The 21712-nt window shown below is 38.5% G+C and overlaps 10 protein-coding genes and 1 long non-coding RNA gene across 11 annotated transcripts in view; 3 read left to right on the top strand and 8 right to left on the bottom strand.

Annotated features, from left to right (window-relative positions):
• Positions 1 to 1221, top strand: part of CngA (Cyclic nucleotide-gated ion channel subunit A) — a 31782-nt gene extending 30561 nt beyond the window's left edge. Inside the window, exon 9 of the mRNA XM_068289847.1 lies at positions 107 to 1221. Within this exon, the coding sequence (XP_068145948.1) occupies positions 107 to 266 (160 nt within the window). The 3' untranslated portion in view covers positions 267 to 1221. The remainder of the gene's footprint in view (positions 1 to 106) is intronic.
• A 2325-nt stretch (positions 1222 to 3546) lies between these two features.
• On the top strand, positions 3547 to 4576 carry LOC137577135 (uncharacterized). The gene is made up of 2 exons (XM_068290526.1): positions 3547 to 3939; positions 3995 to 4576. The coding sequence occupies exons 1-2, from the start codon at positions 3681 to 3683 to the stop codon at positions 4477 to 4479; spliced, it is 744 nt and encodes a 247-aa protein (XP_068146627.1). The 5' UTR covers positions 3547 to 3680; the 3' UTR covers positions 4480 to 4576.
• Positions 4500 to 5183, bottom strand: LOC137577136 (uncharacterized). The gene is made up of 2 exons (XM_068290527.1): positions 4993 to 5183; positions 4500 to 4935 (listed from the first exon to the last, which is right to left on the bottom strand). Exons 1-2 carry the CDS (start codon positions 5169 to 5171, stop codon positions 4656 to 4658), a joined length of 459 nt encoding a protein of 152 aa, XP_068146628.1. The 5' UTR covers positions 5172 to 5183; the 3' UTR covers positions 4500 to 4655.
• Positions 5184 to 5294: 111 nt separating this feature from the next.
• LOC137577000 (uncharacterized) lies at positions 5295 to 5609 on the bottom strand. The gene has a single exon (XM_068290356.1). The coding sequence runs from the start codon at positions 5576 to 5578 to the stop codon at positions 5393 to 5395; it is 186 nt and encodes a 61-aa protein (XP_068146457.1). The 5' UTR covers positions 5579 to 5609; the 3' UTR covers positions 5295 to 5392.
• A 131-nt stretch (positions 5610 to 5740) lies between these two features.
• Positions 5741 to 6420, bottom strand: LOC137576999 (uncharacterized). Its single transcript, XM_068290355.1, has 3 exons — positions 6403 to 6420; positions 6006 to 6324; positions 5741 to 5945 (listed from the first exon to the last, which is right to left on the bottom strand). Exons 2-3 carry the CDS (start codon positions 6257 to 6259, stop codon positions 5804 to 5806), a joined length of 396 nt encoding a protein of 131 aa, XP_068146456.1. The 5' UTR covers positions 6260 to 6324; positions 6403 to 6420; the 3' UTR covers positions 5741 to 5803.
• A 28-nt stretch (positions 6421 to 6448) lies between these two features.
• LOC137576998 (uncharacterized) lies at positions 6449 to 7102 on the bottom strand. The gene is made up of 2 exons (XM_068290354.1): positions 6711 to 7102; positions 6449 to 6644 (listed from the first exon to the last, which is right to left on the bottom strand). The coding sequence occupies exons 1-2, from the start codon at positions 7067 to 7069 to the stop codon at positions 6518 to 6520; spliced, it is 486 nt and encodes a 161-aa protein (XP_068146455.1). The 5' UTR covers positions 7070 to 7102; the 3' UTR covers positions 6449 to 6517.
• Positions 7103 to 9068: 1966 nt separating this feature from the next.
• On the bottom strand, positions 9069 to 10853 carry Cyp6d2 (Cytochrome P450 6d2). Its single transcript, XM_068288690.1, has 4 exons — positions 10146 to 10853; positions 9642 to 10087; positions 9340 to 9588; positions 9069 to 9276 (listed from the first exon to the last, which is right to left on the bottom strand). The coding sequence occupies exons 1-4, from the start codon at positions 10829 to 10831 to the stop codon at positions 9113 to 9115; spliced, it is 1545 nt and encodes a 514-aa protein (XP_068144791.1). The 5' UTR covers positions 10832 to 10853; the 3' UTR covers positions 9069 to 9112.
• Positions 10854 to 11390: 537 nt separating this feature from the next.
• LOC137577796 (uncharacterized) lies at positions 11391 to 11969 on the bottom strand. Its single transcript, XM_068291344.1, has 2 exons — positions 11770 to 11969; positions 11391 to 11702 (listed from the first exon to the last, which is right to left on the bottom strand). The coding sequence occupies exons 1-2, from the start codon at positions 11967 to 11969 to the stop codon at positions 11453 to 11455; spliced, it is 450 nt and encodes a 149-aa protein (XP_068147445.1). The 3' UTR covers positions 11391 to 11452.
• Positions 11970 to 12142: 173 nt separating this feature from the next.
• Positions 12143 to 12685, bottom strand: LOC137577952 (uncharacterized). Its single transcript, XM_068291556.1, has 2 exons — positions 12420 to 12685; positions 12143 to 12325 (listed from the first exon to the last, which is right to left on the bottom strand). Exons 1-2 carry the CDS (start codon positions 12683 to 12685, stop codon positions 12205 to 12207), a joined length of 387 nt encoding a protein of 128 aa, XP_068147657.1. The 3' UTR covers positions 12143 to 12204.
• Positions 12686 to 12777: 92 nt separating this feature from the next.
• Positions 12778 to 13677, bottom strand: LOC137577505 (uncharacterized). The gene is made up of 2 exons (XM_068290990.1): positions 13147 to 13677; positions 12778 to 13076 (listed from the first exon to the last, which is right to left on the bottom strand). The coding sequence occupies exons 1-2, from the start codon at positions 13521 to 13523 to the stop codon at positions 12965 to 12967; spliced, it is 489 nt and encodes a 162-aa protein (XP_068147091.1). The 5' UTR covers positions 13524 to 13677; the 3' UTR covers positions 12778 to 12964.
• A 3181-nt stretch (positions 13678 to 16858) lies between these two features.
• On the top strand, positions 16859 to 19534 carry LOC137576680 (uncharacterized). Its single transcript, XR_011032312.1, has 2 exons — positions 16859 to 17354; positions 17475 to 19534. It is a non-coding gene; the product is annotated as an uncharacterized lncRNA (long non-coding RNA).
• Positions 19535 to 21712: the final 2178 nt, after the last annotated feature.

Raw genomic sequence — 21712 nt, 5'->3', positions numbered from 1 at the left:
TTGTTTCAATTTGTAATTGAATTGGAGAACTTAATTGGTAGCCCGTGTACAATACTTTTACTTAATTTTTGTATTCCTCTGTCCCTCTCTCTCTCTGTATTCACAGCGGTGGTCCTGGCTCTGGTCCTTGGCGCTTAGAGTGTGAGCCTCAGACAAGGGGACGCAGCGGACGTCTCTATTCCCTGCAGCCGAAGCGGCGCCCACGTTCACGACCCGATGCCATGGCCAAAAGTGGCGGAGATGTTGCCAAACAGAATACACTCTAAGCCCAGTGTGAAACAGCTATCAACTTCTAAATAGTTCAACTTCTCTTACCAAACCCCTTTTCCCTGCTCCATAGGTTTATTTTTTGTTTTTTTTTTTTTTTTGTTTTTGTTTGGCATAGTGATAAATGCATTAAACTTGCAGGAGTTATGAGCAGAGATAGGACCCAAAAAACTGACGACCACTGCTAGAAGAAGAACTCACGCAATTTGACTCGACTTTTGGCTCGATGCCAGTTTAGTTAGTTCAGTTGAGTTCAGTTGAAAGTCGTGTTGAGTTAACTTGGAGACTTCTGGCAGGTAAATCAATTTTTAATTTTTACAATTAGTAAGCTGAGCCAAGTTTTGGTTCTTTTCTTTTTTTTTTGGCATGGGGGTTTCAAACTGGAGAAAAACTTTATAAATTTGTAATTTGATTAAACGAAAAAAAAAACCAAAAAAAAAAAAAAAAAAACTGAATGTGCCTCAACGAAAAGTGTGTGTAAACATAGTTTAAATTGAAAACAGAAAGAGAGAAATGGTGTGAGATGACTAGAGGATGGGGGATAAGAAACATAAACCATGTAAATAAAAATTTGTATCTCAACACAAAGTATAGTCCAATTTTACAAAAAAAAAAAAGAAAAAGAACAGAATTTTATAAAAAAGAAAAACCAACCAGAACCACCTTGGTAAATTTAAGACATTTGCTGAACTTCTTCCACAGAGAAACACACATAAGAATGGTGATGATGATGATGATGATGATGGGTGGGGAAGAAGAAAATGAATGGGGAAGAAGAAAAATGTCATGGGGGAAAATTGAGGAAACGATAACTTAACATTTTACTGCACATGTTCTGTTCTATTCGTATGTTCGTTCAATTACATTCTAAGAAAGGAAAAACGCTTCCAAAGCCCAAGAAAAACATATAAAACCAATGTATTTTTTATATATATAGTAGTCATAGACAAAGAAAAGAAACAAAATAAAACAAAAAATTGAATGTACCACATAAAATATATGCATAAGAAATAAAGAAATGAAAAACAACAACAATGGAACCAAAAAAAGTATTTAAAAATTGTTTGCTTTGTGTGTGTAACCGATAAATGCAAATCACTTTGACTATAAAGCTTCGCACCTACATCTAGGAAACATTATATCAATGTGTATGTGTACGTGTGTGGGTGTGTGTGAAGCCTAGGGCACTGAAAAATTCCCTTAGCCTTTGTCTCCACTCTAATGACATCTTCAAGTGTCAGGAAAAGCTAGGGAACGAAAATTGCAGACGCATTGGCCAAATGACAGAAACACGACTTGGCTTTTTTCTTTTCCTCTTTTAGCAAGTTGCGTAGGCTGCCTAGGGGGAGAGAGTAGAGGAATGGATGCCGCCAATAGATTGTGAAGATGTATGTCTACCATATGCAGTAAAAAATCAATTTCAACAAAATGTTGAGAAAATACAAAGAGGCACGTGAATAAGTCGCACGGCATGGCAATGCTTAAAATGGGAAGGCAACCCAAATGATTGACAATAAAAGGACGCACAAGCAAATATGAAGCGTAAAAAAAACCGAGTGACGAAAGGGAGTAAAGTGTTATGAATACAAACACCGAAACCCATACAATATATGTATATAGGTAGGTAAGTGAGTGAGTGCAGGTATACAGGGTGCCAATCAAAAGAAACAATTGATTTGTGAACAACGTGACGTATGATTAATATTCGAAAAGACTTTTGTGTCTGTGGTTTAATGTAATAACAAAATGGTTACCTCAACAAAGATCACAAAAAACTGTCAAATTTATGAAATAACTCTTCACTTTAATGAATTCTCGTTTAAACCAAAGCATAGGTAAGGGAATTATCTATCCTTGATTAGCCAACAAGGATTTTCGCCAACATCATTCAAAATTTACATTAAAATAACCTAAGCATGTGTGTTTTAATTACAGTAAAACTTGACTAGATGGATTTTGCTTTGCAGTTTCTTTTCTTACTCAACTTTTGGACTGTCTTTCGGTTTTGAGAAATAAAATAAATAACACTAAAATAATACCAGTTCTACGCAAAAGAACCAAAATTTAGAGAAAGTAGAAAAAGTAAAATTGTTCAATAAATATAAAATAATGCTTAAAGAGGTCACCGAATAACCGAATTATGTCACTTACCTGGCTGGCTAAATAGAAATTTGATCCCATACCGGAAGTCATGAGCTTCCAAGAAGATGTAATGTCATCATTGTCAAGCGATTAGTTACACAGAGGACAAAGGAGCCATTTAGCTTAAAAAGGAGTTGAATATTGCTGCATCTTTTGGAAACCATTCGAACCATTCGAAAGCTTGTAGCCTGAGAAAATATCCACTTTTGACCATTGAATGCATAAAGTTTGCTGCTAATCAAAAAATTTATTTATTTTATAAATTTCATAACTTTGTATTTCCCAATATCATTTGGTGTTATTAATTTTAACGCAGCTATGTATACATTTTAGATTCAACTTTCTAGATTCGAACTCAGACTAATTGAAACTAACTATTCTAAACTAACTAACTTATTAATGGCTAATGAAAAAGCTTTATTTTGATGTGTTTGCTTTTCCTGTAAATGTTTTAAAAACCAAACTCTAATATTTTCTGAATGTCTAAAAATATTGACGTTTACAAATCGATTACCTTTTCATTTAAACTTAAAAACTTATTAATATAAAATGTCGAATATATTTCGGACACATAATGGATTAACAACTACAAAGTTCTATCAGGAAAAGATTCAGTTCATGATTTAGTCTTAGTCAAAATTTGGAACAAACTAGTGAAAGTGAAGATATCCTTTTGAAATGACAAAACTGAGTAACTCGATCCTTTTGATGTCAGTTGAATCTATGAAAGATGCAACGACTAAGTGAACTATTTATGATTTATATAAGCCTAAACTCGCTAAATTTAAACTAACTGACAATGGATACTAAGCTACGTATTAAATAATTCCTAATACCGTGCTTTTAGTTGATATATTGAGGTTACACTACGTACAGACCATTTATGAACATTTTATCTTTACTTAGGCCATGACAATGTGAATTACAATTACCATTAATTAATTATTAATTACCAATTTAGAAATTTATTTCACATTTTATCGTTATTAAGAGCCATAACAAGGTTAATTAGAAAAGGAGTTCAAATATGTCTCCTTTTCTTCGTATTTGATTTAATTTAACTTTTGGCTCACCTTTTCTCCTCTTTTGTTTCTTAATCATCAGGAAATTCAATTGAGACATCTGTTTCACAATATACTTTTTCGAAATTTATCAAAAATAGAGGGACTCTTATTTGTTTGGCATTTCGTTTTCATAAAACAACACTTGAAGAACACAAAAAAACAAATAATATCAAAACAAACAATAGTTTTAGTAGGAGAGGGGGAAACATGTCGGAAGTGCCGTGCGATGTGCAATTTGTGCGTTGCTTGAAGTGTCTCAAGGTGATCAAATGCTCGCGCTATGATACCAATGGACTGGTGCAGCATATCGCCCAGGATCATCCGGAAATTATGGAACAAGCAAACGAGAAGATCAAGAATCTATATAAATTAGCTGCCACCCATGGGATTAGTCAGGAAAGGCTATCGCAGATAAGCAAAAGGACGGGCATGTCCGAGGAGCGAATGGCAGATGAGGCAGAAAAGTGTGAGTCCAAATAATTTGAAATAATGTGTTTCCACTGTCATGTGTCCTTTTCCAGATATGGCCAAGAAAAAGAAAAGTGGAAGCAACTTGTCGATTGCAGCTTCTAGCCAGAATGTTGTCGAGGGATCGGCTTTTAGGCCCAATCGAGCCAAGGCCTGCGATTCAAAAGACCTGAGCCGTCGTCAGTATTATCGCGCTTCCATTGAACGTTGGACACCCACAGATGGGGCCATCTTTTGCCCTTGTTGCGGCTGCTGTCGTTGTCCAGTGATCAAGACGAAAACGGAGTTTTACAAGAGCACAGGATGCTGTGCTGCCTGTTTGATTAGTTGTTGGCCATTTTGCTTTCTCCCTTGCCTCATTTCACCTGAGAATCGTGAATATCTACATTGCCCCAGTTGCAAAACCTTCCTGGGCCTCTATGATCGTGAGAATAATTGCATCAAACCGAATCGTGATTTCGTGGCTTGTCCTTCGCCTACTAAAACCTGTTCCTGTCCCAGTTGCAGTGCCCGGCCCAGTTCAAAGAAATGTCAATAATTTTTTAACAATTTTACCCACCATGAATTGAAAACCGTTTTTCATTTTCATTTAAATTGTTTGTATGGGTAAATAAAATACATGTGTATGTGAAAAAGCTTTGTGGTGTTTGTCAAAGCTTTGACCTTAGTCAAGACTGAAACCATTTCGGTGACCTCGCCATCCTCTTTATATTATTACTTTGTCTGCACTGTGACCACAACTGTTTGGCTGGCTTTGGCTGCTTTCTCTTCGCGTTCCTTCTGCCGTTTGGCCAAGACCTTTTCCCTCGACTTCTGAGCCCTTTCGGCACAATCCTTGGGCCTGGTCTTCAGTGTCATATCATCGACAGCCGCTTGTCGTCGAGCAGCCCTCGAGAGCCAACGTTCCGAGCAATTGATGGGCACATACCTGCCTATATAGCAACCGCAGTGATTGCAATAATGATTGACATCCGAGCGAGTGGGGCAGGTTTTGCTTTAAAATTTAAGACTTAATGATCGTTTGATCCGTTCGTAAGTAGTTACTACTAACCATAGTTTGGTAAAGTGTAGAAAACGTTGCCAATAGGTTACCGCATCCAATTGTATGCGACTCCAGTCACCATATTGACAGGCTGGACAATTCACCCAAGTGGATTCGGTTCTCAAATAGCCCACTTGGGGTTTCTGTGTAATACTTATGGCCACAATCTGTTGATCGTCTATGGCCATGCTTGTGCTCGCTTGGAGGTATAACAACTAACTGATTGAATGTGCATGGAATGCCATGAGATCAGAGAGCAAAACGAGGGCAGCAAACTACCCTCAACCCGAATTGAGTGAGAAAACGAGGCGTTGGTCGAATCGGTTCTCTTTAATTTAGAAATGTATACAAAAGAATTATAGATATATATATGTACATATATCTAGGCAGATACAGTATTTCGTACTGCTCACAATTGTGGACGTCTATAGATGCCTAAATATTCGCCGCACGAGCCGCAATGGTGACGTTTGGTACAGCATTTTAGCCAGGATCGTTTCAATATGGTTTTGGCCTTAACCTTACAATAAGGACAAGTGATCTCGTTGACTGTAGGACCCACAGCAAAGTAAACAGGTAGCAAGTCTTCAGACATTATAACAGGCCAAAAGATGTCTTAGCGCTGGGAGTATCCAAAGTAGACTAAAAGCAAAACATAGCCAAATAAACATCAGCGGAAACAACCGAAAGTAAGACTGACAGAGAGAGAGAGAGAGCAAAAGAGATGCCATCCAATAGGACAAGTGAGTACGTTACGTTAATTTTAAAACTTTTCTGTATTTATTTTCCTCTTCACAAATATGTAAATTTTATTTTCTTTTTATGCCTTTGCCTTAATTTTCAGTGGCTGGCGTCGTTTGAGGGCTCTTCCAAAGTAACAACCACAATTGCCACAGTAATGACTACGATCCGTTTGCTTGCAGGGCATATAGTAATTGAAACAGCAGCAGCAACAAAAGGTCCTGCAAGAAACAAAATAAGGATCTTCTTACGCTAAACGACAGGTATGTTATTTCTCTTACACAAACAGACAGCCCACCAGACGATTCACCTCCGTGGCCCACCATTTAAGATCATTCTGGACGACACTCTGATCCTTAATGCCGCAGGCTGGGCACTTGATAATGACCGACTCTTTGGGCAAATTGAGAAATGTTCCCGCCAAGGGAGTGGCAAAATTCTCATATATTTTACGTTCCTTCTGATCGGCCAGATCTTTGGCCAACTGCTCGGCCGTCCGTTCGTTTGTCGTTGTTTCAGTCGTCGTGGTTGTCATGTTTATTGAAAGAACTTAACTGAACAACCAACAAATTCAGACACAGACACAGTCAATGGGGCAACCTGTTGGCCAGCCAAAGAGAGAAACCGCGAGAATGTGAGAATGGGTGAGAGAATGTTTGAGAGCTGGAAATGATTTACCGCTCTTTATTTAATTGAATTAGCTGCGTAATAGAATTAACAAATGTTTTCTTTGGTTCTTATAGAGAGCACTAATTTCCATTCGTTTTTAATTGATTGAACAAAAATATAAATTTCATTTGGCCTTGCGCTGAATGCCTACTTTGCCGCCGCAATGATTGCAATAGACGCCTTTGGTGGTCCACTCCCGATTGCAGCCACACCAAGTGCATATGCAGCATAGCCAGAATATGGGAAAAATGCTAAGAAAGAAAAGAGAACAGAAGTAAATCTAGCTAATTCGGGTAGCTAGTAGTAGTATTTCCCACCAGGACAACAAACTCAGGCAACAGTTGATATCCTTGCAGTTGGCTGCTCTCATGACTCCAGCCTCGCTTCTCTCCCGGCACAGAGGACACTGCAGTTTATAGGTCGAGGGCCCCACAGCATAATATCTGAGACGGGGATGTGCTGGTTCGGATTTCGTTGCTCCCTCCAATTGTGTTAGCAGTGTCACCTTCTCGCAATCGCCACCACCGTTGCTGGCCAGAACTTGTTCATCAATGTAGGGCACGAGATTGGCATGATGACCCTCCACTACCACATTGGCTATAATGTTCCGTGATCTCTCCTCGGCTGTCTTGGCGGGCAGCAATCGGATCTGCAGTGTTTGCGTTTGCTGTTCCATTGTAACTGGCTGGGCGGCAACTGTTCGTCATTTGTCTAGCTGACCTCCCCCCCAAAACCAGAGAATCACAATCGGGAGATCCCGAGAACAATTGAACGAGAGAAAACGAGAAATCAAGAGAGTTTTCTCTTCTAGCGTGCAGAGTGATGGAATCCAACTGTTTGTGGGCGCATGCCTATGATGTCATCATCTAACCAAGCAAAACGAGAGCAAATGAAATATTTCATTAATTGTTTGTTATACCCTAACGAAAGTCGCAGCATAGGTGACAATGTCAGGTAATTCAATCAACAGGGCGAGTTGAAAATCTCTGAAATAAACTGTTCGCTTTGTTTTTATTGTTTATTCTTGTTTACCGCTGCTACCTCGGGCTATATGAGATATAGTCACCTGACCTTTACAAAATTCTACACAATTGTTAATATGTAGATGAATTAAACAAGTATTAACTTTTAAGGCAATAGCTAAACAATTAACAAAGTTATTAAGAGAAGTCACTTTTAGTGACTTTGCGGTTCCTATAGGAGCTGTACGATATATTTGTCCGATTCGGCTGAATCCGAGAAATGCATTTATAGCAGCTTACAAATGCAAATTTCAGCTCCTTAGCTTTAACTGTCTAGAAGAAGTTTGCGCTGATCCTGAGGGACGAATGGACAGACAATAGATAGACTTGGCTGTTGATGATGATCAAAAATATATGTTTATAGTTTATAAGGTCATAAAAACTTACTTCTACCGTTTACATACATTCGTGGAATACGACGCCAATGACTTAAAAAATTAAACAAAAATTTCAAAGTTGCCGGAACGACAGTTATAACTCGCGATATATGTATTATGTATAATGATGTTTAAGGTATGTAAGTGATGTCATAAGTGCTTATTGTTCTATTTGCCTTTCTAACATAAAATACATATGAATGCATACTCGATTAATGGTGATCACAAACATTTTCGATGATCAATGTTATCGAACGAAGTTCATGCTCCACTTTTTCTCCAATCTTTTAGAAAGAGTGGAATATTTAATCGTTTGTCTTTACACCAAGAAAGATAATGTAGGTATCAATATACTTCTTATCTCTCATGATGAATTACTTGACTCTACTTCAAGCCAATAAGCCAAGCAACATTCTGACAAAGAACATTATGGAATCCTTTTTAAGGAAATTACTTGTCGAATGCCCAGTTAACAGACCTTATTACCAAGCATTTACCACAGTTTGAGCGAAACTTTCAGTCGGTTATTTATTTAAGTTCTTATTAACGTTGGTAATATCTTTTATATTCTATGTTATTGGACAGGCTCACAATGAAATAAGTGTAGCAAAAAGAGTAAAAAGTCAATGTACCACCTCTAATGGGTCAACTATACGCATTAAAGGGCCAGCAACTACCCGATTTGCTTGGGTTGAGGCTAGTGGACCTCCCGAAGATCGAAGTGTTAACCTTCTTGGAATAAACACGAGTTAAGCTAATTTGTTACCTGCTAAGGAAATATCCAATAAACTCAAGTTATTTCCTTTTCTAGCAACACATTCGATAACATTGATCATCGAATATGTTTGTGATTATCATTAATCATATACTCATTCTTTCCTAAATTCAAATCACACAATTAAACGAGGATTATTTAAAAATTTGTCAAGTTTATGTATGTATTTTATGTTAGAAAAGCAAACAGAACATAATCACTTACCTGTAATTATTCTAAGGATGAAACCGTGTTTGGAAAACATCATTCAAATTCATCGCAAGTTATGACCTATTCATTCCTTCTATTCACTATTAAGTATTGAATATATCTACATATGTATATTAAACACCTAGAAATAAAGAATTTATTGATAGGGTATACAAATTTCAATGTGTTTTTGTATTTAGTAATAGACTCTCATTACTCAGAGTAATATTTTTTTAACAAATGGATTCTGTGACGACTGAGAATAAATATCAATCTGTCAGGAAAATTAAAACGCTTGTGTGTCTCATGGAATTGCAGTACAGTAAATATATAAGATTTATTTGACATTCCTTCAATCATGTGCGCTTGTTGAGACGTAACTTCAGACCCCCAATGGGCACCAATACAGGAGTAGGATCGAAACCAAATTCAACTTCTTTGCGCGGAGCTGGAACAACGTCGAAATTGGCCAAAATTTTGGCCACAGCAACTTTCGAGTTGACTTTGCCCATGCGTAGAGCTGAAAGTAAGCAAGAAGAGGTGATTATTTCCTAGAATAAAGTCATTTGAATATTTTACCTACCAATGCAATGACGTGGTCCTTCACCGAAAGGCATATAGGCAGCCTGATCATAATTCATATTATCCGCATCAAAGCGATGGGGATCATAGTCCATGGGATTGGGAAAGTAAGCCGGATCACGATGAATGCCAAATAATGGTATCAATATGGGTGTACCTTTACGTATAACATATTTGGTTTTGGGCACTTCATAATCCTCTGTGCATTGACGATTGAGGAACGGCAATCCAGGATATTTTCGCACAGTTTCTAGAGAGGGAGTTTAAATTAGCATTTCGGATGGTCATGATGATTGAACTAACCCATTATACACTGATCGAGGAACTTAAGATCCTGTATTGCATCATAGGTCAATTTATCACAACGTTTTAGATTATGTTTCTTAAGCACAAAATCCAATTCATCACGGGCTTCTTTCAATAGATCGGGATACATGGCCAACTCGTAGAGGGTGAAGGCAGATGTTGCTGCTGTAGTCTCCGATCCAGCTATATAGAATAGAAAAGCCTGCGCCGCAATTTTATCTATTGACATGTCCTTTAACTCCTCCTGCGTGGTTTCTATGTCCCAAACTTGGTCATCGTCATCGCCAATTTTGCCCGTGTTACGCAATCGTATAAGCAATTGGAGCAAATCTTTGCGTACGACATTATGTTTCTCACGGAACTCAATGGTTTCTTTCATTATATTGCGCAGGCTAACGAATACTTCGTTCTCAATGCCCAGCAAATTCATTAATTTGGCTACCCTGAAAGAAAACAGAAACTATTAGTAGGAAGCTAAACTGTGTCTTAAAGTTTACTTACGGGGGACACATTATTGTTGCCATGTTGTGTATTTTCATCCAAATTGTTTCGGATTTCAAAACAGTTTTGCTAACCTTACGAAACTCATTATCTGGATCGGTGAAACTATCCAATTCGAGGCCAAAAATCACCGAGCCAATTATATCCACAGCATAGGTGGTTAGTTTATCCTTTATTTCAATGTCTTTTCCTGGCGATTCGTCAATTACTTTGAGCAAGTGTTGAACCAATTTATCACCCACATCGTTTACGGTCTCAAACATGGCCTTGATCTTTCCGGATGTAAAAGAGGGAGCCAATTTCTGGCGCAGATTACGCCAAGAGGCTCCAGGCAAATTGAACAGATTGGCCGACAAAGGATCACGCTCCTCATCCACATAGAGACCACGATCATGGAAACTATTAAAGTCACTGGTCATAATCTGTCGAGCCAACTGAGCATCTCGCACTAAAAGTGTTTGCTTATTTATCATATAGATGCCGACAATATCACCGGAAAACCGTTGATAGATATCACTCAGAACGAGTCCAAAACTACGTTCCTGTTTTATCACTGGATTGAGTATGCCAAAAGGAAACTTTGCCGGCTCCTCATCAATGCCCTCCCTATGCCAAAAGGTGTAATGCCGTTTCACATATTGATAGATTACACCCGCCAACAAAGTTGTCAATAGAATTAACCACATTTTGCACTACTTGCCGTAACGAAATTTGCGCATTTACTGAAAATTTAATGTATGGAGGTTCTATATATGTATGTACATGGGCTGATAAGCTCAACTAACTGCTAAGATAATGCATTCAAAACAGCTGTCTTTGAGTGTGCGGAGAGACAAGCCGGTTTCAAATAATAACAAATATGCAAATCTTAAGAGAACTTCTTCAATTCTCTTAAATGTTGGGTTGGGCATTTTGTTTGCTTGTCTAAGAGAAATGTCGCCAATAATAACGGATTTCTCTTTGATTATAATTGAAAGTAGGTATTATAGAGCATATTCTATAAATAAAGACACAAAAAGGATCGAAGCATAAAAACATATCTTGAAAGGAAACATGACTTTTGCAGTAGGGTGTATATTTAAGTTAATGGAGATCAGGATCAGGAAATTTTTCGTACAAGACAAGATCTTTTCTTTAACTTTGGGGGATTTAAATCGTTAAAAAATCGGACGCTAGGAGCGCCAAAGTGCCTGCATGCTGATAAGAGTTCGTTTGGTGTTTAGAAATGACCTATTATGTATAAAATTATTTATTTTAATCAAGTTTATTTATTATTTTTGTGTTATTGGTCATCTTAAATCAATTATTTATACGTTTCTGACAGTTCCCTCTGCCAATGCCAAACGTTCTTTTTGCTTGCCAATTTTCTTTTCATCCAATTGCTCCTTCTCTACTTTCCTGAAACATTGCCAACGTCCGTGATCCTCCACATCGGCTCGTTGCATGCGGAAAAGTGCACGTTTATACCAACTTAGGATGATTTGTCGTCCCAGAAAACAGCCACAAGAGGAGCAATAATGATTGACATCATGACGACCCGGCCAGCGGATGGGGGAGCTAGAAAAGATAAGAAGAGAATTGATGACATCAATGAGACAACGAGACCCAGGGGAGGGCAACCCACCAGCAAAGTAAAACATTCAAAGAGCAGACAATCTTCTGTAGACATGTGACAGCTTCCAGTTCCACGCGGCTCACTTGCAATTGCTGACACGAAGGGCATATCAATTCGATGGGATCCTTACCCAAATGACCCACCTGTGGCACAGAGGAAATGCCGCCATAATCACAGGCACTGCCATCTAGACTTTCCGTGCTTGCCATTTCAACTAACTAACACCCAAACAACTGACCGAATCGAGGCGAATATCACGAGAGAGAGAGCGAGATTGAGTCAGTAAGTGTGGGAGAGAGAGTCTGCCAAAGAATAGATATAAGTATATATTTGATTCTTATATAGTATTCATGTTCCAAAAGTGATGAATAAATTCTTTAAACAGCTGCTAAGTGTGTAGCTTCTTTATTTATAGAAATGCTTTGGCGAAATATCAATTCATATTCAAACGGGTCGCCAATGGAAGCCCAAATGGCCGCCACAGCTGCTGCAGAAGACCCTTTTGCTTTTCAAGCGGCTCTGTAGGCAGGAGTAAACACAGGTCAAGGCAAAGATGGGAAAACAGCTGTTGGAGAAATACACAAAAGACAAAGATAGAGAGTGAGACACCGAGAGAGAGATAAGCTCCATTGGGGGCCTAGTGTGGTCTGGTGACCTACCAAGACAAAGCCGAAAGCAAACAACTTAATTGACCCAAAGCCCCGGACATTTGTACAGTCTCAGTGCGAGCCTTCTGCTGGCATAAAGGACAATGGACACGATAGGTGCTAGGACCAACACTATAGAAACGCACTCCACTCTTGTCCTTGTTTAACGATAATTCCTCCAAGGTGGCCGTAGAGGCAGCCGAATGGTTATCCAATTCTATATCAGTCAACATTTTTAATTCAACTGAGGCGCCAAACAGCTTTTTGCCAAAAGACATCAGCCAAAAATTAACATAAGAGTATCCAACAAAGAGAACACTTAATCAGAGAGCGAAAGAGAGAGACAGTAAAAGAGTCTGGCAGAAAATAATTATATACAAATTTCAATTTGTTTTGGAATGTCTAGTGCTCATCATTAACATCTTGATCATCATCACAAGGTCAAAATCAATAACAAAAGTGCTTATGGCAATACTTAAAATCTAGAAAAAATAATTAAAAAACAAAACGAAATTTCAAATTTTTGAATGAGATCTTTCCCCGCATCCACAGTTCAATCATTGACGCTTCCAGGCACCCAACATATAGCCACACTTGCCACAAATGACCTTGCAATCGTTATTCGAGCGTCTCATACAGCAGGGATAGATGGGCAGAAGGGCAAAGCAGCTGGAAAAAGAATAATAGATTGCTTGTGAGATGTGACCCAGATGGCTGCTCTAGAGTTTAGGCTCCTTACCACATGGTCAATAGGCGCTCCAGACGCACTCCCTCTTCATGTAAACGTTCATGGCATTCCGGGCAATACATTTGCCTCAAACAGCTTATATTTGTGGCCGTTGGCGCCACCGATGAGGCAACCTTCTCCGACAATTGTCCTGTCGATTTGGATTTCTTGCAAAAATAGAAGTCTGTTGCGGGATCCACCTCATTATAGCCAAAGGGATAGCCATGGTGTTTCGGTGTCTGTAGTAGCATATTGAGGGCCTGGTCTGAATTCTGTTTGGCCTGTGCACACTGGTTATTCAAGTTGATTTCCACCAAATCGCCATAAAGATTATCCTCGTCATCGAACTTAAACTTTGGCTGCTCCATGAACTTTAATTGCCGGCTCATGTTGCTCAACTGACTGGCTTCGTGTCTTAGCTATTTGCTATATAAATTGGGTTATCTTACAATTTATGGAAGAAAACATTAGACAAATAGACAGAAAATATGTGTTGTTTTTTTTATTATTATTGAGAAACAAAACACAAAAGCAGTAACAACAAAAAAAGGAAAAATATCAAACCAGTTGTTCATTTGTTTCAATATTTCCGTTTGTTTGTCTAACACTAATTTCATGGCTGAAATGTTAACGGTTGCACTTGAAATTGAAAGCTCAAGGGAAAGCTACCATCTATATGAATCTGTACTTACTAGTGGGTGGATTCAAAAGCTCCCACAAAGAGCTTTAACAGAGTTAACCCATTGACTACCCGAATCGAATGGCTTAAGATCAATAACCTGAACAACAGAAAAGTTAATGGGAATAACCAAAAAAAAAAAAAAAACCCAAAGTAAAGCCAGTTAAATGGCAAATGAAAAATACACAATTCATACTATTAAAATTGCCGGGTATACCCTATATTTACATTTTATCCATGGATGTCAGATCAGAAAATTTAGGTTTTAGGCTTAGGAATTTCTATACTTTTCAAAAAACTCTTATGCGGCGTCCCTGGAAAAAAGTAAGAATCTATTGGAATATATAGATATTTCGTGAGGTGTCTAGATCTCCCAGATACACCGGGATCCGTCCATGATGTTATCCAATACGAAGTCTCTAATAGCAGACTGAAAAGAATAAACGTAACACTATTGAAGAAACTGAAAGAGAAAAGGAATTTGACATTAAAAATACAAAGTTAAAGTCTAACATGTAATTGCTAACAATGTTAGTAACCAAATGGACAATTTATTAGCTTTACATCTTACAAATTACCACTTTTAAATTTAAAATACATCTATTTGAATCTAAGCAAACCGAAATAAGTAAAACAGGAAGTAGTATTAATATATAAGTTAACGCCCCTTAGTACCTTAGTAGGCTACTGGGAAATATAAGCCCCAGAAAGCACTCTTCGGAAATGTATGTGACTGTTCACACAATGTTCTCATACAATTCCCAACTGGTTATAGCTAAACATTGATGACATTCCCCATGAAAAGAGCCAGAATCGTTCAATCGATTACCAAAACAAAGTCAGACCAAATAAAGAACAATTGTCAACTATCTAAAAAACATAGTGTTAAGTTAAAAAAAACAGTTGCAAAACATTTGAAATCAAAAGTTAACTTAACTTATAAGTTATATTTATACATATACAGTGCTTGTCATATTTATAACCCACCCAGCAGCTTAAACTTTAAAACAATTTTAACAACATTTATTAGGTTTTTCAAAAAATTATTTGCACAATCCCGAAGAATATGGATCAAGGAAACGAATTGGGCGAAAAGCACTTAAGAACTCGGGAATCATAAAGAGTCAGACCTCTTGACCAAAGCACCCATGTTGACCCGATTTGACTTTGCCGAAAGACATACTGCGACCGATTGGGAAAAGATGCGTTTGAATCATCCTCTGATGGCTTACAGCATATTTTTAAATTTTTACCCTAACAGGTCATATTTTCTGATGAGAAGAAGTTTAACCTGGATGGTCCCGATAGGTTTAATTCTTATTGGTATGCTCTGAGAAAGGATTCTATGTTTTTTTTTCAAGGAGAAACTTTGGAGGTGGTTTCGTAATAATTTGGGGAGCATTTTGTTCATTTGGTACCTTGGAATTGAAGTTTGTAACGAGCCGAATGAGCAGTAACGAGTTCAAACTCTGGATAGTAGCCTCATTCAATTGTTAAGTGAATTTCGTGAGAAATCAATGGTTTATCAACAGGATAATGCCAGAATCTCTGTGAGCAGACGTACAAAAGAGTATTTGGAGAACTGCCATGTTGATGTCCTTGACTGGCCAGCATGTTCTCTAGATCTCAACCCGATAGCAAATGTCTGGGGTATTCTTGCAAAACGGGTGTATGCCGTTAATCGCCAATTTGAGACAGTTGGAGATCTTAAAACGCAAATTTTAAATGAATGGCAAAGTCTCGAAAAGGACCTTTTATTAAATTTAGTGGCTTCAATGAGGAAGAGAATTTTTGAGTTAACTAAGGCAAATGGAGGCCGCACTAAATATTAATACTCGTAAACGGTTTCGAATTTTTTTGACCAAAACATGAAATTTTGCTATAATTTTGTTACAGCAAGCAAGTTACAGAATCACCCTTCTTTTCCTTGTTTTTATCTCTTAAGAAATTGATATTAAATCCTGAATTTTAAGTGAAAAATTCATTTGGGAAAAATTTTTGAACCGATGTTTTTTTCGTTTAAAAGTGGGTTTTAAATATGGTAAGCACTGTACATATATACACTGTATGTACGTATATATTTGCTTGTCTAGATTCTTTTCTTTTTTTTTCAAAGATTTTTAATCGTAGGCAGCACAAAAGGTGAGCAGATTGTCTGCATAGTTGTCTTTTAAGAACCAGGAAGTTCTATCATCAGCAGACTTCGATGAAAAATCCAGAGTTGGCCATATCAAATCTTCAACGCTAAAAGTAGTTGGGAATTCAAACTACATGAAGCCTTAAAAGAACGGCAAAGTTTGCAACTGCAGATTCCAACTTTTTTGTGCTGCCTACGATTAAAAATCTCATAAATTAGTTTGATTTATTGACCTCAAACCGGTTAAAAACCAGTTTTGATATATATATGTATGTATGTATGTACATACATATTTATTACTACATATTTAGGGGATTGATTATAGATAAGTAAATTGAAACTTCTTCGGGTCGGTTGTTTCTATAACAATTTAGATCATGCTACATTTGTCATACCCTGTTTACGAGCGGGAACAAATTCAAAACTCTTGTTGGTATTTAAGTTTAGATACGCTTACATGACATGAATTAGCACTAAATTAGTGAGGGAACCAGCTTATCAATTTCATTTAAAGATCTTTTCTTGAAGAAAACAGTCGGAAAATGTCTTTGAATTTGAATGTATTCTTTTTATCATTCGTGCTGCTGTTTTGTCCGCTGAGTGCATCTGGAGTTAACTTCGTTGCACTTAATGACATATTTAACAATATCGCGGAACATTTCATTCCCGATGACCAAAAAAGTATAGCAACTAATGGTCCAAGATATCATGCTGGAAAAATAACTGTGGAAAGATATCCTGTAGGTCATAATGGTGTGGCGAGTTATCCTGACGATCAACACACTTATCATGCTCAAATAGGTGTAGCAAGATATCCTGCAGATCCAATTAGTGTGGGAAGGTATCCAGAAGATCCCAATAATGGGGCAAGATATCCTACCGCTCGAAATTATGGGGCAAGACATCCCACAGGTGAAGATGGCTTAGCAAGATATCCAACCGCTCGAAGACATCCTACAGGTGAAGACGGCTTAGCAAGATATCCCACAGATCGAAGTAATAGAGCAAGACATCCTACAGGTCAGGATGGCTTAGCAAGATATCCTACCGCTCGAAATAGTTTGGCCAGACATCCTACAGGTGAAGATGGCTTGGCAAGATATCCTACCGCTCGAAATAGTGGGGCCAGACATCCTACAGGTGAAGATGGCTTAGCAAGATATCCAACCGCTCGAAGACATCCTACAGGTGAAGATGGCTTAGCAAGATATCCCACAGATCGACAAAATGGAGCAAGACATCCTACAGGTGAAGATGGCTTGGCAAGATATCCAACCGCTCGAAGACATCCCACAGGTGAAGATGGCTTAGCAAGATATCCCACAGATCGACAAAATAGAGCAAGACATCCTACAGGTGAAGATGGCTGGGCAAGATATCCAACCGCTCGAAGACATCCCACAGGTGAAGATGGCTTAGCAAGATATCCCACAGATCGACAAAATGGAGCAAGACATCCTACAGGTGAAGATGGCTTGGCAAGATATCCTACCGCTCGAAATAGTGGGGCCAGACATCCTACAGGTGAAGATGGCTTAGCAAGATATCCAACCGCTCGAAGACATCCTACAGGTGAAGATGGCTTAGCAAGATATCCCACAGATCGACAAAATGGAGCAAGACATCCTACAGGTGAAGATGGCTTAGCAAGATATCCAACCGCTCGAAGACATCCTACAGGTGAAGATGGCTTAGCAAGATATCCCACAGATCGACAAAATGGAGCAAGACATCCTACAGGTGAAGATGGCTTGGCAAGATATCCTACCGCTCGAAATAGTGGGCCCAGATATCCTGCTGGTCCACATGGTGTGCCAAGTAATCCAGATCAAAGATATCCAGTTCGTAATGGTATGGCTAGTAATCCGCCAGTTTCCGAAAGGATGTTTCACAACATCCCAGGGGGAAACAGTATGACCTTAACACCCCAACAGCCCAGATCGACGATTATGAAACCCCCAAGACAAGATGGTATGTCAAGAAATCCTACCGCTCCAAATAACGGGGCAAGAAATCCTGCTAGGACCCATGGTGTGGCGATGAATTTTTCGGTTAAAAATAATGGGACAAGATATCCTTCTAGTCCACATGGTGTGGCAAGTAATCCTGGTCAAAAATATCCAGTTCCAGATGGCAAAACACGGAATCCTGCAGTTCATAATGATATGGCTAGTAGTCCACCAATTAGCGATAGGATGGTTCACAACATCCCAGGGAAAAATATGACCTTGAAACCCCAACAGCCAAGTGGGACGACTATGAAAAATAATAGTCCACCAGTTACCGATAGGATGTTTCACAACACCCCAGGGAAAAATATGACCTTAAAACCCCAACAGCCGACAGGGACGACTATGAAACCCCCAAGACAAGATGGTATGTCAAGAAGTCCTACCGCTCAAAATAACGGGTCAAGAAATCCTGCTAGTCCACATGGTGTGGCGATGAATTCTTCGGTTAAAAATAATGGGACAAGATATCCTTCTAGTCCACATGGTGTGGCAAGTAATCCTGGTCAAAAATATCCAGTTCCAGATGGCAAAACACGGAATCCTGCAGTTCATAATGATATGGCTAGTAGTCCACCAATTAGCGATAGGATGGTTCACAACATCCCAGGGAAAAATATGACCTTAAAACCCCAACAGCCGACAGGGACGACTATGAAACCCCCAAGACAAGATGGTATGTCAAGAAGTCCTATCGCTCAAAATAACGGGTCAAGAAATCCTGCTAGTCCACATGGTGTGGCGATGAATTCTTCGGTTAAAAATAATGGGACAAGATATCCTTCTAGTCCACATGGTGTGGCAAGTAATCCTGGTCAAAAATATCCAGTTCCAGATGGCAAAACACGGAATCCTGCAGTTCATAATGATATGGCTAGTAGTCCACCAATTAGCGATAGGATGGTTCACAACATCCCAGGGAAAAATATGACCTTGAAACCCCAACAGCCAAGTGGGACGACTATGAAACCACCAAGACAAGATGGTATGTCAAGAAATCCTACCGCTCAAAATAACGGGTCAAGAAATCCTGCTAGTCCACATGGTGTGGCGATGAATTCTTCGGTTAAAAATAATGGGACAAGATATCCTTCTAGTCCACATGGTGTGGCAAGTAATCCTGGTCAAAAATATCCAGTTCCAGATGGCAAAACACGGAATCCTGCAGTTCATAATGATATGGCTAGTAGTCCACCAATTAGCGATAGGATGGTTCACAACATCCCAGGGAAAAATATGACCTTGAAACCCCAACAGCCAAGTGGGACGACTATGAAACCCCCAAGACAAGATGGTATGTCAAAAAATCCTACCGCTCCAAATAACGGGGCAAGAAATCCTGCTAGGACCCATGGTGTGGCGATGAACTCTTCGGTTCAAAATAATGGGACAAGATATCCTTCTAGTCCACATGGTGTGGCAAGTAATTCTGGTCAAAAATATCCAGTTCCAGATGGCAAAACACGGAATCCTCCAGTTCATAATAATATGGCTAGTAGTCCACCAGTTACCGAAAGGGTGTTTCACCACATCCCAGGGGGAAAGAGTATGACTTGGAGAACCCAACAGACAAAATGGACGACTAGAAAACTCCCAGGACAAAAAAAAATGACAACTAAACCTCAAAAACCAAAATGGACGACTAAAAAAGGCCCACGACCAACGGCAAAAATGACGACAAAGAAACCCCCAAGCGAAAAGAAATCACCAGATCAATGTAAGGCTTACTGTTCAGAAGCCACGAAGCCATTAACGCAACTTTTACAAAACGAGAACCAGCCGCATTCATGCGACATAAATGCATTGAATCAGCGGCGTGATATACTGCAGGAATTGGAGACTCGAATGAAAGAGAGTATGAAAAGTTACCGACCCTTTGGTGAAAGTCTCCAGGAGTGTCGAATTCTAGCTGAAAGTTCGAAAAAGAAGGTTCCTTCAAAGTTTAAGAAACTCGGTTCCAAGCACTATTATGTAGAAAATTCTAAGCCCCTTAATTGGTTTGCCGCTCTTCAAATCTGCCGACAAATGGGTGCACATCTGGCAAGTCCCCAAAATTTTAAAGAGTTCAATCATCTGCGTGGTGCGGCAGACAAAAGTAAAGCTTATTGGTTAGATATCAATGACTTAGCCAAGGAGGGTGAATACGTATCGGAAACCAGCGGAATGCCATCCGACTTCCTACTATTCCAACCTAATGAACCAAGGAATCTAAATGATAACCAGCATTGCATTCGTCTTGTGGACAACGAGATGGACGATGATGTTTGTGCAACAAAGAGTTATTATATTTGTGAATTCTATTAATTTGTACTTGGAAGTAAAAAAAAAAAAAACAATATTTCAGAAATCTTGGTCAATCATAAATAAATATATAGCTTCCAAAGATTAATCCTTTTGATTATTTCAAGATCTTATAAAAAAAAAATATGATTATGTGATAAGACAAAGAAATCCTTTTCATTTTAGTTACTCCATCGATTTCCGCTTCGCTTTTGTAAGCAACGAAAAGAATTAAAAGAAGTAGAGATCAATCGATCTTTTGTTTGACAGTTTGAGTTGTAAATACGTAGGGTGGTCCAAATCTTGAAGAAAAAGGCCAGAAACAGACGGACCATTTAGACTGCTTGAATATGCCATTTCCAAATGATCGAGTTCCAAATTCTATTGGCAAAATCATTGAACTTGACATTGGGCATAAAAATTATATAAAAATAGTTTTTTTTACCATCACAAATTCATCTTTTTTGACTCTTGACATTTTTAGATTGAAAACGGAGCCCTACAAGAGATTATTTCCGGATGTTAATAGAATAGCTAATTGCGTGTCATTGGAAACTTCATAGTGTGCCTTATTGGAATATGGCAACCTGAAATCTTAATTGCTGTCGCAAATAATTCTTTTGGGTTCGACGTGAATATATCCTCAAATTTAAGCTTTATGAGATGTTGACTTTATACTGAAGATAGATTCAAAAGCTAATGATGGCAATAACTCAAATGTCTTTCATACGAAAAGATAATGTTAAGCTTCAACAAGCGGTTCAAAACTTTTTTACATTTTTATATACCTGTGGTTTCAAGACTTGAATACCCATTGTACTATATAATTTAGACTTACAAATACTTTAATCACGTAAATTTGATTGTATAAGCAAAACTAATCGCTTATATGTATATACTAAATACCTAATCAACGTTTTATTCCACAATTTTTTCTTTGAGAAAACTGTTGTGTATTGAAGAAGATGTCTACGTACTTAAATTTTCTGGGACTGATACTGATGGTCTCTCAATTTGATTGGGGTGCTTTAGGCCATTCAATGGTAAGGTTTCCCCAAGTCTGATTTATAGAAAATAAATATTAATAATTGTATTTTAATTTGGAAACGAAGTCCTCATGTGATGGCCATTGTTTCTCCTTGATAAGGCCGACCTTGACTCTTATAAAGAATAATCAGCAAAGGTGGAATGCCTGCACATCTGCATATCAGGACATTCAAACTCGAAGCGAGAATCTAGTCAAGCAACTAGTTGAACATAATGCAAAGAACCCTAAGTTGGAAGCCATGAAGCTAAACAGGAGGTGTGGGGTACACACCGAAAGGCAAAAGGATGAGATACTTGAGAAATTTATTAAAATTGGCAGCAAATATTACTATGTAGAGAGGAATCATAGAGCTAATTGGTTCGGAGCGTTGCAATTTTGTCGCCAAATGGGCGCCCATCTGGCTAGTCCCAAAAACCTGAAGGAGC

The sequence above is a fragment of the Drosophila tropicalis genome, unplaced genomic scaffold (assembly GCF_018151085.1).
Source record: "Drosophila tropicalis isolate 14030-0801.00 unplaced genomic scaffold, ASM1815108v1 contig_593, whole genome shotgun sequence".
Taxonomy (NCBI): Eukaryota; Metazoa; Arthropoda; class Insecta; order Diptera; family Drosophilidae; genus Drosophila; species Drosophila tropicalis.
The sequence above is the reverse complement of the archived record's forward strand: the minus strand, read 5'-3'. Positions and strand labels throughout refer to the sequence as shown.